The sequence below is a fragment of the Larimichthys crocea genome, chromosome XII, assembly GCF_000972845.2.
Source record: "Larimichthys crocea isolate SSNF chromosome XII, L_crocea_2.0, whole genome shotgun sequence".
Taxonomy (NCBI): Eukaryota; Metazoa; Chordata; class Actinopteri; family Sciaenidae; genus Larimichthys; species Larimichthys crocea.
In genome coordinates this window covers 8,298,988-8,315,056 of record NC_040022.1, presented here as the reverse complement: position 1 = coordinate 8,315,056, position 16,069 = coordinate 8,298,988, and the positions used below count along the sequence as shown (strand labels likewise).

Genomic DNA, 16,069 nt, shown 5'->3' with positions numbered 1-16,069 from the left:
AATAATTAGTGGAGCATGAACAAGGAGAGCATGCAATAAACATAAATCCTTGAATGAATGCACAGTTTCAACATATTTAAATACATTTCTCATCCTGATAAAATGTCATTTAAAATGTGTTCTTTTCTTTGTATTGCAGATTATGCCTCCGTGCACATGAGAGAGACACAGAAAAGAAGACAGTGGCCGAAACAATAAAATGAGACCATTTAATGATGGTAACCTTTAAGGAGAAAAGCACAAGCCAGCCTGAGGTGGTGAGATCTCTTTTAAGTATCACCACAAGTTCACTGCAGGCAAACCTCAATGAAAGAAACTCGGTGTAAGGGCAGATACATAACATTTTTCTGATTGGTACATGGGGACAGCACCATCCATCAATGAAGAGGAGACAAATAAAAGGATTGTCTCTGGCCCCTGAGAACAGTTGAACATCCAGCTGATTTTCCAACCGGATTGTCTCAGCTGTTCTGAAACCACGGTGGTATCACCTTCCTCTGATTTTTTTTGGCTCTGCACATGACTCTCAGAGAAGCACCAATGGCCTGCAGTTTAGGCATGGTGATGAGTGCCTTGTTTTGGTCTGTAGCCATTGTATATTTGACTCATATTGGCAGAGTCAGAGGAGACTGCTGGTTAATTGAGGGTGAAAAGGGCTTTGTATGGCTTGCAATTTGTAGCCAAAACCAACCACCTTATGAGGCCATCCCACAGCATATCAACAGCACCATTGTGGACCTTCGTCTAAATGAAAATAAAATCAAAAGTATTCATTATTCTGCCCTTAGTCGCTTTGCCAACTTGACCTACCTGAACCTGACAAAGAATGAAATCTCCTACATAGAGGATGGGGCCTTCTCTGCTCAGTTTAACTTACAAGTCCTTCAAATGGGCTTCAACAAGTTGCGGAACCTGACAGAAGGGATCCTTAGGGGTTTAGGAAAGCTGCAGTACCTCTACCTCCAGGCAAACCTGATTGAGACTGTGACACCCAATGCCTTTTGGGAGTGCCCCAACATTGAGAACATTGACCTCTCCATGAACCGAATCCAGCAGTTAGATGGAGCCACGTTTACCAGTTTGACTAAGCTGACCACCTGTGAGCTGTACACCAACCCTTTCAACTGCTCATGCGAATTACTTGGTTTTGTCAAATGGCTCTCAGTTTTCCCCAACAGGACGAATGAGCGGATGGTCTGTGACTCCCCACCTGGTGTTTCTGGTTATAGTTTACTGAGCCAGAATCCGAACAATCCGACATATCGGAATGCGCTTCACATGCTCACCACTGTGTGTACTGATGACTACGTTACACCATTTATTCCTGTGCCCATTGAGCCCACGACACCTCCACCAGACACAACACTTTGTGGGCTGGAAGACTGTCCCTCGGGCACAGAACCTGAAGACATTACCATTAGTACAACCTACAATGATGTGGAAGTAAATCCACTAATGAAACTGAAGCAAGTATCAAACACAGGTGCCACCATCACGGTTCAGATTCCTTATCCCTACAAGAAGATGTACATCCTGGTTCTCTACAACAACAGCTTTTTCACAGATATTCAAAACCTGAAAGATATAAAAGAGGACATTGAACTAAAAAACCTTAAACCCCACACTAACTACACATACTGTGTTGCTTCGATACGTAATTCACTTAGACACAACCACACTTGTTTGACAATCACTACTGGCCCTTGGAATGGAAAGGACAGAGCTGTAAACAATGCAACTGCTACTCACTACATTATGACAATTTTAGGCTGCCTCTTTAGCATGGTCATTTTTCTGGGTGTGGTCTACTATTGCTTGCGAAGAAAGCGTCAGCAAGATGAAAAGCACAAAAAATCAGGGAGCCTGAAGAAAAATATAATGGAACTTAAATATGGACAAGAACTAGAGGGAGGGACTATTTCTCGAATGTCACAAAAACAACTGTTGGCTGGCGAGAGCATGGCACGCATGCCATACTTACCATCTGCAGGTGAGATGGAGCAGTACAAATTTCAAGAGATAAGTGAGACTCCTAAAATGATGAAAGGAAATTACATGGAAGTGCGAAGCATGGACCACCATGAACGCAGAGAGTGTGACATGGGAATGGCTGGGAATAGCCAAGGGTCGGTGGCAGAGATTTCCACCATTGCAAAAGAGGTGGATAAAGTCAATCAGATCATTAACAACTGTATAGATGCTCTAAAGTCAGAATCCACGTCTTTTCAAGGGGTGAAATCTGGAGCCGTATCCACCGCAGAGCCTCAACTTGTACTGATATCAGAACACCCACAGAATAAATCTGGCCTTCTGTCCCCTCCTTATAAGGACAGCTACCACCACTCTCTGCAGAGGCATCGGACCTCTGATGTCTCACCAAAGAGGCCCAGCACTGCCACAGGAGGACCCATGCGAAGCCCCAGGCCTTATCGCTCTGAATCCAAGTACATAGAGAAAACCTCCCCAACAGGAGAGACCATCCTCACTGTGACGCCTGCTGCCGCCATCCTGAGGGCTGAGGCAGACAAGATCCGTCAGTACAGTGACCACCGGCACTCATATCCTGATGCTCAGATAGAGGAGCTTGAGGGACCTGATGGCCACAAGTCCTCCATGTTGGAGCCTCTTACTCACTCCCGCTCTAGAGACTTAGCATATTCCCAGTTGCCATCTCAGTATCATAATCTAAGCTACTCCTCCAGTCCCGAATACTATTGCAAACCTTCACACAGCATCTGGGAGAGATTCAAACTACACCGGAAACGGCACAAAGATGACGAGTACATGGCTGCGGGACATGCACTGCGGAAGAAAGTCCAGTTTGCAAAGGATGAGGACCTGCATGATATTTTAGATTACTGGAAAGGTGTATCAGCCCAACATAAATCATAACCTCTTTAGGTGTTTTTAAAATGGACCACACATTACAGAAATGACACAAGAACCTCATCTGACAATTGAATCAATGGATACTTCCATATTATAGTCAACTACTCACTCACGTGTTATCACATTCTCTTTTGAATGTGAGGGAAATGGGATAAAGATTCTTTAAATTTGTCATATTATGTAAAGCATTCATCGGGAAAACTTTTATCTGTTAAAGAGAAAATATATTACAAATTAATAATATATATGTTACAACGGATTATAGGTTTTTGGGTATCGCATGGCCAAGTCCTGTGACAGTGGATTTGCTGTTGTGTAATATGAAACTACTATATGAAGATATGTCTACTGAAACCTCAGTATTTTTTGAGGAACTACCTGGATCCTTTATTCAAAAAGAACTTTGTTTTCTTCCCTCCCTGCATATATTTAATTCAACAAAACTATGTACAGATATGGGTTTCTATATTTGCAATGTTTGCTGTGTAAATTAAAAAAATATTAGTGGATGAATCAGGTTTTATCAAATGGAGAGCTGTTCATTTCGAATAGCTTGTTGCTGAAGAACAGTATATCCTACTTTAAACCTGTCAGAACATTTCTCATTTTTACTGTCACCGCCTGTTTTTTTTTTTATTCTTTCCTCGTTTTTTTTATTAAAAGCTTTTACATGCATTTTACAAGACGCAGATGGATTCAGTCTTAACGTCCCCTTAATCACGCAATGCAGTATTCACAGGATGGACTCTGATAGACTCCACGCAGACAAGATGCAGTGTATTACATGCTGTAATGAAGGTCTCAGTCATCAGATTCATGAACCATCATTTCTATCTTTAGTACCAAAGTAGAAAAAGCTGAAATGTTTACAATATTTCTGCACGGTCTGGGAAGCGTATGAACACAAAGCAGTAGGTCCATGGTGACTTTTGTTGTTGTTGTTGTTATTGTTGTTGTTGTATCAGTTGCTCTTTCAAAAAGGTGAACACATTGGGAAACGATAATGTCCACATACGGGATATGGCATTGGAAGCCTACTACACTAACTAACATTTCAACGAGAAGGGAACTGTACTCTATCACCTGTTGTTTAGGTAAGGACAGCTGTTCTTCCCTACAAGAAAGCCCGATGGATGAATGTAACAGATACATATTCTGATCTGTCTATGGCAGCTTTTATGTAAGGAAATATTTATTTAATGCTATTAACGACTGTGTTTTCTTTTACTTTGCTTCAGTATTTCTTCCATTGTATTATATTGCATACTGTCTGACCCGATAAATGCAGGAAAGTAGTTTGTTTTTTTGGATGAGCCTTGTTGCTTGCTGAGAGGTTTCGTTTTATTTTTACCTGCTAGGCTGTTAAATCGTTTTGTATATTATGAAAGCTTCGTACCAGACAATTATCAACTTGCTAGAGTAAAATTTGAGAATGTGAAACTGAATCCTCTGACTTACTGGCTGTGAATTTGTATATCATGGAATTTTTTGAGTAAATATAAGACTTAACGCTTTTTCTTTGTAAGATGTTTATATAACGTTTTTTTCCCAAACAGGCTCATGATGATTCATATCATATTTATGAAAGAGAATTGAATATGCATTTCAACTCTCCTACTTATTTGAAAAAATGTAATAGTGTAACTCGAAATGTAATGTCAATGTGGGATGTGTCATTTTTAGGGCCGCAGAGAAATTCAGAATATCTCAGCTGCTATCATTTAACACTAATTTTAACCGAAAATCATCAAAAAGAAGTGTGTGTATTCATCCACCACTTTTATGCGAATATTAGATGTTGGCTGCATCAAGATAACAACTGGTGGCACTAACTCTCTACTCGACCACTGCAGAGCAAGAGGGTGCTACAAGGTGACATCAGAAAAGAATGCCAATGAGTCCTGAAAGGAAAGAAAACAGATTGGAAAAAATGATTGAAATATGTAATCTACGCTTGTTTTATGTCTTATTTTGACAACCATTACAGTGTCCTCATTAATCCACACGGATCCCATATTTTATATCTGTTCGCTGGAACAGAAACTTCAGTTGAAGTCACGTGCTTTGACTCACTGAGTCAGTTTCCATTGCACAACTTTTCAACCGAGCTTAGTGTGAAAACATAGACGTATTTTGATTACACTCAAGTTTCGAATGTGTCAGCTGAAGGTGGATGAAAACACAATAACTGTGGTCATTTCATTTTGAATACTCAAAAAACATCAGCCGTTGGAATGCAAATGAATGATAATTCATATGTATGGGTGAAAAACTTGAAAGCAGGATAGACATACGTTGTGTACTGTGTGCTGAAGCGATGACCAGAGTCTGCGATTTGATAACAGAGCCGAGGGAAATAATTTATCTGGTGACATACTTTTTCATCAAGTCTTTTCCCATGCATTAGACATTGAGTGTGTAATCTAACTGCAGGCATTAGTCAGCCCATTTGTGTTTTTTCTGTGTCATGACGCAGTATCCATTTTGTGTAAGTGTGTCACGACACTATTATTATTCATTAATGTGAGATGAAGCATTCATGAGCCTGATGTGAATGTGTTATGTAAGCACTTTATAAAGTGTTAACTTGGTTGTCTGACTTAATATTTCAACCGCCTTAAGATTTTGGGATATGTGTACAAGTGTAAATTTCCTTTTGTTTTGTTTCATTGTTGATACCGTTGACAAGTCTCCATTTGTTGTTATTTTTATAAAAGCATTTCAGTATCTCCTGAGAGCTGTCAGGTTTCTAGTTCATTTAGTTATTTAGCAACATGTTTTTTATACTGCATATTGTAGCACTTCTGTGTCTAATAAGAGTTTAAAGTGTTGATAAAACCTTTAGAAAGATCAACAGTTGTTCAAGTGCATCAAAACAAACAAGAGCACAAAAATGTGTTTTTTATTTCATTTCCTAATACTATGTTATCTGCTTTCAGACAAAGTACTGTGAAATAAAGTTAAGGGTGCACATACAGTATACACTCTCTTTATTATGAACTCAAACATCTCATTTAACACCCTTTTACCCACTCTGCTATCTTTATGAGCCAAGTCTACATTTGCCAGAAGATACACCACTTTTGAGACATTTCCAGTGGACATTAAAACCATGGAACCAAACCAAAGAACAATTGAAACACGACACAGTGGACATAAAGTGCAAAAAGCTACAAGTACAATAATAAAAGGACTAGTGTGCAAGATTTATAGGGCTCTATTGACCTAATATGGCAGAAATTAAATCAAATATTTATAACTATGTTTTCATGAGTGTATAAGCACCAAAAGTAAGAATTGTTGCCGGTCTGATATGTTGAACTGCCATGCTTCTCCAGTTGCCCAGAACAGACAACCTAAACATTGGTCCTTTCTTGTTCTTTGTGTGTTTTGGGGCAACTGTAGTCTCTTCTTCATGCTAGGAAAGAGAGCGTGAGGCAAGGAGGTTGCAATCTACAACTGCAACTACACTTGTAGATGCCACTAAATCCCACACACTGGTCGTTGAAACAAAGTTATTACGAACATATATTTTTTTATCATTTTCAAATAAAGCCAAACTCTTAAATCATGAATGCCAGATGAGCAAACCCTTCTGTAATGAAAAATATGCAGGCCCTCTGTACAGCCTCCATTATTTTAGGAGAAATGTTTTCTAAGACCTGCCCTGCCATTCTAACTCATTCATGCACAAAATTATGCTGGAAGGTTCTACAATAAACTAATCACATCATCTCCACTATATATATATCAAATCTGTGTCTGAAATATGAGTCTTGTTGCTCTTGAGTAATTAAACTCCGTTTTTTGATGTGTGCAAGTGTTTCCTTTTTTACCCGTTTGTGATTTTGTTCTCATCATTACATCACGTGTGCTATAAGTGAGCCTGGAGTGCAGTAAAGATAAGGTTTAATACAAAGTAAGCTGGTGATGGTGAACCAATATAGACCTTCATCTCCTTTCATGTACGTTACACCTGTCAGTCACATTTTGATATCAGCTCTCAACCAGCAGACATGTTCACACGCACATCTCGTCATATGTTTTAATGTGATTAGGGTAATAATGACAGTAAGTACCAAATGACTGGATTAAGAGCTTATTTTTACCTATACACCTTGTATTTTATGAACTTGTGTTGTTGTTCAGGTGTGTATCTTGCTTGTCCCAGTAGATAACTGCCCAAACAGACAATGTGGTGCTGTTTGATGGCAATATTCCATTCAGGGCAGTATATTTTTTCAGGTATTAAACAGCAAATGTAAGGTCTGGGTGTCTCAAAACCAAAGAGCAGTGATGTCTTTCCTTGCCATTTTACACTCATCATACAGGGAGAAAATAACAAAAAATACCTTTTTTTTAATCCATTCAGAGGAGCCTCAATAGACCGTACACACAATGTAGCTGCATGTTGCAGGAGCTCTGTCATTGTCATTATTGCATGGTTGCAACTATGAAAGAAGGTAAAAGCTTTTTTCATGTCCTGACTCCCACTTTTGACTAAAAGCAAAAGTTCAGGCCTATTCACAAAAGTCAGAATGATAATATTAAAGATTCTATGTGTTTACTGCTTTCTGGAAGTTTATAATGAGCAGTGAATGGCTGCAGGGGTTACTGATTAAAAGAGGCGAGTAAACAAGCCAGGGTACACCATCCAGATTGCATTCAAAAATCAGGAGCAGGCCAAGGTTGTGTTTTTTATTTTGCTTGAAGGTCCAACAGTCTCACTTTGTTGAGAGCAGAAAATGCATGTGAACAAACTGTCAATTATTGTATATGACATCCTGTAATTCACTGGATAATCAACATTTCAGTACCTGAGGCTAAGAGCAGCACTTGCTTCATGTACTATACATTACGTAGTAACTGCTCATTACTGCTTTCCTAAATTTGCAATGAACTTCAACGGCAAAGAAATAACCATATTGCTTTACTTTGCTTGACTCACTTCGACCATCAATAGCTTGTTTACAATGCTGCTTTTGCCGCCTTTCTATTGCAATTTGCCTTGCCTGGAGGGAAATGAAGGGGAGAGCGTGTGGAAGGTGTCGACTTTGATTTGCTGTTGTTGCTCACATCACTGAACAGCAGAAGTTAGCATTAAGGAAGAAATTACACACAGACTCAACCTATAACTTCTCACTTAATCTTCATGCAGACCAACCTCTAGAGGTGGAAAGTTTTACAGCTGTATCCAACTTAGAATGTTTCATTGTTCTAAAATTCTATTTATTATTAATAATGATAGACAAAATCAGGAAATGCTGTTGCTGTGATGGGATTTGCTATCTCCACCATGACTCTGCAAGTCAGTTTTTCTGTCTAATACTAATTGGAAAAGAATAAAAACACAGACTGTGCCTTACCATATAGTGCAATAGCCTGTATTTAAAGCCTCACCATTTTATTTCTCTGTACTGAGTGCAAATTTATTCTGTATATTGTCGCTCTCTGATGAAAACCATACTGTATGTGACCAAACATATTTTTTTTTCAAGAGGTGGAAAAACACTTCATCTCAGAAACTAGCTTACAAAATAAACCTAAAACACTTTAATGAGACACATTTATGAGAAAATCTGTTTACACAGTCATCAGTGAACTGTTTAATATTTTAAATGGATTTACATGGATGCGGATATGCACTCCAACAACGTGCGACTGGTTTGGAGCCTCGACTCTCCCATTTATGTCCCCCTCAGTTGATAAACTATCAATAGCAAGACTGTCCCACATGTTTCTACATAGTAAACTAACTAATCAAATCTAGATTACTATTTTAGGTTGAATCAGCATAATCCAGATTAATGGCCATTTGACAGTTCAGACAGATCGCAGAGCTTGTCATTTATCCTTCAATCAAAACTTTAAATGTTATCAATCCAAAGCTATCCTTCTTCTATCTACCCTACATACACGATGTAACAAAACATCTTTTTATTGGTCAAGTGCTCAAATTCTAAAGGCTGACCTAGATGGAAGAGAATATGCACATTACATATATAGAAAAAGGTCAAAATAATCATCTCAATAAGTGAAAAAAAAAAAAAAATCCATCCATAACACAGGGTGCATGGCATTCACCCTATGTGATGTTAACAATCCCACAATGCAATGCATCAAATTCAATAGATGCGAAACATTACCGCTGTGCAACTCTACACCTGCCAGTGATGACTACTCTTTACTGCTCATCTTTGAGCGTCTGTTCTATGGTGAGTAGTGAATGAGGGAGGGATTTGGGACATTAGTTGAGCATACTAACATTTAATAACTAGTAATAATAACACAAGTATTTATGCATAAACCACTGAAATATTGGCATGAAGAATGCAACGTAAGGTTTCAGCCAGTAGTTACTACAGGTTGCTACAGGAATGCTACTGCAGACACACACAGCTATAAATGTCAGTACAGAATTTAATGGCAATCCTTTCAATAGTTGACACTAGTTGACACTAACATGGATAGTCCGGCTTTGTTTTTTGTAGACAGAACGCCTGGTTGTCTTGTGCCTCCCTTTTTCTTGTACTGGAGAACATTTCCAATATCAGCTGTAAAAAATAATGTTTGCTTCGCTGAAATTTTGTTACCCTGGTTGAACGTTAAAAATTCAGCTGTTTTTGTCAGGAAATTGCATAATTTCCACATTACATTTATAATATAACTCATTTATGGTAACAATATAGTCGTTTTGTAAAATAACCGCTGTAAAAGCGCAGAGAATGACCTCATGTTATGTGCATGTTAATCTGTTCAGGCCGTCATGCCGCAATGCATGTCGTTAGCATAATCGACTGAGCCAACATTAATGAATCAACTATCTTAAAAAAGGAAAACTTAAATTTAACCCCTGACACAGAAATTAAATAATCAATCTGAAGGAAGGAAATTCGATAACTCAAGAAGTGGATTGTACTGAAGACGTTTTCTTTCCTCGCCCCGTCTCCCCCATTTTAATGTCTTTTCCTGTCTTCGACAGAAAACATGCAGTGTCACTTCCTGCATCTGAAAGAACCCAAGTATTGCAGGGGGAATGGTGGTGAGGGGTGAGAGGTCAGCATAGGATTGACCTCCCATCACCCTTCACACTCCCACCCCCTGCTTGTAGAGATGTTTTAGCCTTAAGTGAAGTGAAGAGCCGACCAACTAGCAGAGACACATTGCTATTCCTAGAACACTACTAGCTCAATATTTATATGGTCTGGAATGGAGCGGGTCAGCAGAGATGTTTTGAACTTGAAATCCATCCAGACTTTTCAGTGAAATATAATACACTTTGAAGACTAGACTTGTAATCCTGGAGCATGAGCAGCGCTGACATCCCGGCTGCACGGCGTTGCTCTCTCTGTTTGAAAACAACAGCTCAGTCAGCACACAGCGTGAATCATGAATCATCATCAAAATCTAATTTAAAGATTGTGAAGTTTCAACACCTCTGGCCACACCTGATGTCAGCTTATATTTGAGCATAATTTGGCTTTTTTTTTTGTTTGTTTGTTTCACTTGTGAATCATGAAAATCACAACTACTGAATAGCAGTTTAAGATGATGCATAGAAGTTTATAATTACCTCTATCAAATTAAAGTACTAAGTCTAAGGGAATAATGAATGTGAGAAGCAGTGACTGACTTTAGACACAGCACAGACTAAAATGAGCATCATGTCACAGTTGAGAAAACAGCACACTGATCACACAACTGAGGCTTTACCCGAGGGTTTATGTTGATCCTGAACAAACAAATATTTTAGGGGACACAGCATAACAGCGAGATAATAATGAGGAAAAAAAGGTCAACATAATCCCCGAACACGTTTGTTTACGTTGGTTCTGGTGTTCCTCCCTGGATGAGCGACATTGTAAAAAGACAAAAAGATCATGTCCACGGTCGAGGTGGAAAACAAGCCACACGTGACTTCCATTTCAAGACACCCTTTCACTGGAAGAAATATTGCTTTTCGGACCTGCCTGCCACCCTTCCTGTGAAGTTCAGAGATGGAAACCACTATCCCTGGACCTGGCAGAGAGAGTGCAATAATCAGCTGTCAGCAGAGCATGTCCAAGGTTCTGACTTTAAAGTATTTGAGAGGAAACACCAAAAGTTCCTTAGCTCTTGTCAAATTCAACGTCTAATTGGATATGGGTGATCAGTTATGAAGACCAGAGTATCTATGTTGGGCTCTAAAATGAGATCTGCATAGAGATCAAGGATCAAATAGCTGGTATAATTAACAGATGGAGTTCTTATAAAGCTGCTTTGGAGGGTGATCAAATGAGCTAATAACATTTCCAGCACGGACAGTGACCAGCAGGGACTCAGGGGAAAATGCACCTTAAAATTTTAATTTTAAAGGTTTTAAAATATGAAATATTACTATTAATTTAAACATTAAGCAGTAACTTTTTCCACATGTAGCTAAATGTGTTATGTGCTTACTGTGACTTATCCCCCAAGAAAGAGCATTATGAATGAATCCTTCATGTTTTCACCAAGGGGTGTTGAAGACTGTGATCTATGAGCACCTTCATGTTGATGGGCTGAGACTCTTCACTCTTGTTAAAAGGAGATTTATGCTGATGGATGATTCCGACGAGCTGAAAAAGACCCAGGACTTGCTCATTAATACACAGCGCAGCGGCAGCAGTGATCGCCAAAGCAGAACAAGTGAATGATCCTTCAAATGAGCGCCGTGCAGAGGCAGGTCAGAGAGACCACCAGGCAACACTACCGGCAGGGAAGAGAAGAAGAACTGCTGAGCACACTCCATGTTGGAGCAGGAGAGACCGAATGGCTCATTACGATATGAAAGTGAGAGCAAATCAAAGAGTCTTCACACAGCAGAAAATATAAGACGTGTGCCCACACAGGTCACGTGACTTTTGTTCCCGGAACTTCTGCCGATAATGAGCCTTCCTGTCTTTTCTCCACATCTTTGGTCCTCTCCTTTTTTCTTTTTTCTTTTTTCTCCCTCTGACAAACAAAGACTCCTCTGATCATGGTGGAATACAAACGAGAAGAAAAAAAAATCAATGGTTTCATTCTTGAGGAAGATAAAAAGCTTTTAGCTTTAATTATTTCCCCCTTGTAGCTTTATGAATTTGCTTACCACTCCATTCAGAGGTGAGGACTCAGTTGAAGATGCTCACAATAGGCTGGATCAGTTTCAGTTTCAGATCATTTTCTTTCACGTCAGGTAAAGTAGGATGTTAATTATTTGTGTTAGAGTCTGTGAAACTACTTATCTAGAAGGATTAGCCGAAAAGCAATCAGTTTCTTTCTTTGTTTTTGCTTGTATTAGTAATTCATCCAATAAAACAAACATTTTAACAAAACAAAAATAAATAAAGCCGGTGAGAAACATCTGATTTCAAACTCAGAAAACAGACAAATGTACAGTGTTTATGTATCGGTCTATACACCAAAGTGAACCGAAGGATTGAATCTAAGTGAAAGATATGTTGACCTGTCAAAATAATAAAAGGTGTAAATAATAAAATGAATGATGGCTGCTTCAGTTTCAGGGTCCTATCGCACAGCTTATTGGGATGCTTGAATAAAACAGAGCTACCTTTAATGTAATACCTCTGCTTCTCCCACCCTGACAGGTCAAAGTCTGCTGTCAATGAATAAATAAATAATGAGTGTGGCAGCACGGTGGTGCAGTGGTTAGCACTGTCACCTCACAGCAAGAAGGTTGTTGGTTTGGTCTGTGTCTCTGTGGGTTCTCTCCGGGTACTCCAGCTTCCTCCCACAGTCCAAAGACGTACACCTAACGGGTTAACTGGTGACTCTAAATTGGCCATAGGTGTGAATGTGAGTGTAAGGATTGTTCGTCTCTATGTGCCCTGTGATGTGCTGGCGACTTGTCCAGGGTGTAACCTGCCTCTCGCCCAAAGTCAGCTGGGATAGGCTGATGAGGATGGATGGATGATCTGTTAACCACACACACCCTATTTTTCTATCTCTCCTATCACATAGCCTACTATAAAGGTAATGGATACTTACAGATACATGGAGACGGCCTCACCACTCTGCAAGCTATTGGCTATTGGAAAAGGACGGACATTAACTGTTTGATCAAGTCATTGAGGTCTTGTTTTAACAAACATTGTGTATGTCCTCCAAAATTGTGCCAAAGATTGTTGGAAGTTGACAGTTAGAAACTGACGTAAAAAAAATACACATGTTTCTATTTTATTTGTTCTTTCTTTTTTTTTCTACAACAAAACCGTCATTGTTATCATTTCCATCTATGAAAAAAACAACCCTTGAAGACAAAGTGAAGAAACAATATATATTTTTTAACTGTAAACATGTGACCCTGTCAGAATTATTCTTGTTATATGTCAAGTAAATATAAAAAATACAGAAAGAGATAGATGATGAGAGAGATGAGGGGTGAGGTAACACCTTGACTTCAACACACAACACCCAACTTTAGTCTAACTAAGGGAGAACACCAGTGCAGGTGTGTATATTTGAATATGCGTTATTAATCTGGTAACTTCTTAGTTTAGCTCAAGTAAGTTGTCCACAGAATGATCTATTAACGATACCCTGTTTTTGACCACTAGTATGAAGCAATGCTTTTACAAGGACGCACATGCATATCATGAACATTCCTGACAGTGGGTTCACACTATGCCTCTGCTCCACAAGTGGAAATAACATACCAAGAAATACAGCCATGCACCAACTACAGCACGGAAGGTGAGAACTGGCATGAAACAAATAATTCATGTAAAAAATGCAGGATTTACAATGCTTAAGAACATTGTTTTTGGGTGTAAAACACTAACTTTACTCATAAACCAATGTCAGAAAATGTTGAATTTCACAGAGGGACTAAATCATTTTGTGTAGGAATTCACTGTGTTGAGTGAAATAATGTCCTGCTGCTGCTGCTGCTCTGTGTTTATATGTGCCAAGATCCTAAACAGTGATCTCACACAATGAGATTTCTTTCTGTCACACTTTGTAGGCTCTTTTGTCCCACCCGGGAATTCACCATCATCCTCACTGTGACGTCTTTTAATCTGAAAACGCTGCAATCACAGGGTCTTTTCTTTTTCCTTTCTTTCTTTCCTGAGGGACGTGTTTCTGATTGCTGAGGTACTTGTTATTTCCTGGAAGAGGCTCTGATGCATACTACAGTCCTCTAATCTGTCCAGCAATCATGGCGCCTCTGGAAGCTATTCCAGATAGTGACATTTCAGAAGATGCGTAAAAGAAGCACATTATTTCTTGTCGAAGAAAGGCACTTATAACCTCTATCAATTTATGTCCAATAGTATGCTAAAGATTTGTAAACACCCACATTTACAAATCAAAAACTGATTTTCAGTGCTCTTGAAGACATGGATGCAAATAAAAACACTCACAAGCCATCAATTTAAGAATAATATTGTTGGTCATACAGTATTTACATAGCATAGCAAGTCAACCTTTATCGATATGCATTATAAGCTATTGTGAAGTTTCTTTTTGAATTATCAGTTCTGAAATGTGCAGCTTTCGTGACAAATGAAATGACTTTGTGGTGCACAAGATAATGCAATTAGTCAGAGGCTTCATGATTTTAAAAAGCTTAGATTGCACACCATTAAGAAACTACATTTTCCCATCATGAACTAAAAGTATATTAAGAATTCTCTGAATACTTCACACTTTGAATTATTTTCTCTCTTTAGTAGAAAACAATTCTCTATTATCCAAATTCTATTGACTGTTTAATCACACAGAAAAGGAAGGAAGCGCCATGATTTTCCATTGCTACAAAATTATGCACAAACACTAACTATTCCTATTCCTCCCTTCTTTCTTTTGCAACATATGAATCCAAGCATTAATCGATGAGTGCGACAGCAACAAGTACGGAGACATGAGGAAGCGAAGAAGCTAATGAACATGAATGGAACATCTGCACAGAATCAACATGAAGGAGACTTACTGTTTGTATTAGATGTGATGATGAAGTGACTATTAACACATTTTTATGCACTCATTAATTTTCCATGCCCATGGGTCAAATGGGGGTTAGAGTCTATCCCAGCATGCAATGGGCTGAAGGCCCAGTAACACCTTGGACAGGTTTCCAGTCCATCGCAGGCCAGATAATTACAGACAGACGAGTAACGTCACACTTGCACACATTCAGTGATGCGTTTAGACACCCTTTGATTTGAAATATTCTAGTATAAGATAGTATCAATAATTCAAAATAGCCTACAGCCATGGACAGCTCGTCCATGACAATGAGCCATGTAGAAGGCCATCCACCCTTCCCACACACAAACAAGGTCCCTAGACTGAAAACAACAACAGGAGTTGGTTGTTCCAGCCCCACCTCTGCTCATATTCCAATGGGAAGAACATGCAAAAACCGGCATGCCTGAAGGCTTTCATACCATGTTCATACATATGAAGTAACTCAAATGATGCTGTAATTCTAACACTTCATGACACTGTTCATTGTGTATTGGCATTTTAGGGCTTAAGATTATCTGCTTTGTCACTGCAGCAGAAACTAGTTTTGAAGGATAAAACTGTGTGAAAAAAAAAACAAGTGATAATTTGGACTGAACCTCCTCTCCATTCTACTTAACAACAACACTCCTGCTGAATAGAGAATGAGATGCATCAGACCCGGGGATGGTGTGTTAGTATGCATTGTGACTGAAATTAAGCTCTGTTCTTCCTTTTACATCCTTGGCGTGCAGAGAAACCTGAATTCTACTGAAATAGCTCCTGTAGGTGGCTGTGCATAAATTCATTACGTCCAGTAAATGTGTTAACAGAGCTCCCATCACTTCATGTTTTGTGTGAAGATAACAGGGCTCTGTCCAAGAGAAGAGTTCATTTAAAAATAAATGATGCTGATGTGAAATCAAAGTAGGAAAAGACTTTCAGCTTTTCGCCCTTTTTTGATTGATACTGGGACAAAAGTTACATTTTTCAGGATGAGAATTTGTTTTGTTTTGCCTCTCTTGGTGTGAGTTGTTTTTTAGTTTCTCAGCATGTCTGAATGTGTTTTCTGCAGCTGCTCTGATTTCTTCCCATAGTCCAAAGACATGCAGGTCAGATGAAAGAAAAAACTCTAAATTGCCTGTGGGTGAGAATGTGAGAGTGGATATGTCGGTCTGTCTGTATGTGTTGACCCTTACGATTGACTGGTGAC

General features: G+C 39.0%; 1 protein-coding gene across 1 annotated transcript in view; it reads left to right on the top strand.

Moving 5' to 3' along the window:
• The window catches only part of elfn1a (extracellular leucine-rich repeat and fibronectin type III domain containing 1a), a 65,929-nt gene extending 59,170 nt beyond the window's left edge, over window positions 1–6,759 (top strand). Inside the window, exon 3 of the mRNA XM_019261927.2 lies at window positions 140–6,759. Coding sequence (XP_019117472.1) covers window positions 520–2,892 — 2,373 coding nt within the window. The 5' untranslated portion in view covers window positions 140–519 and the 3' untranslated portion in view covers window positions 2,893–6,759. The remainder of the gene's footprint in view (window positions 1–139) is intronic.
• The last annotated feature ends 9,310 nt before the right edge of the window (window positions 6,760–16,069 follow it).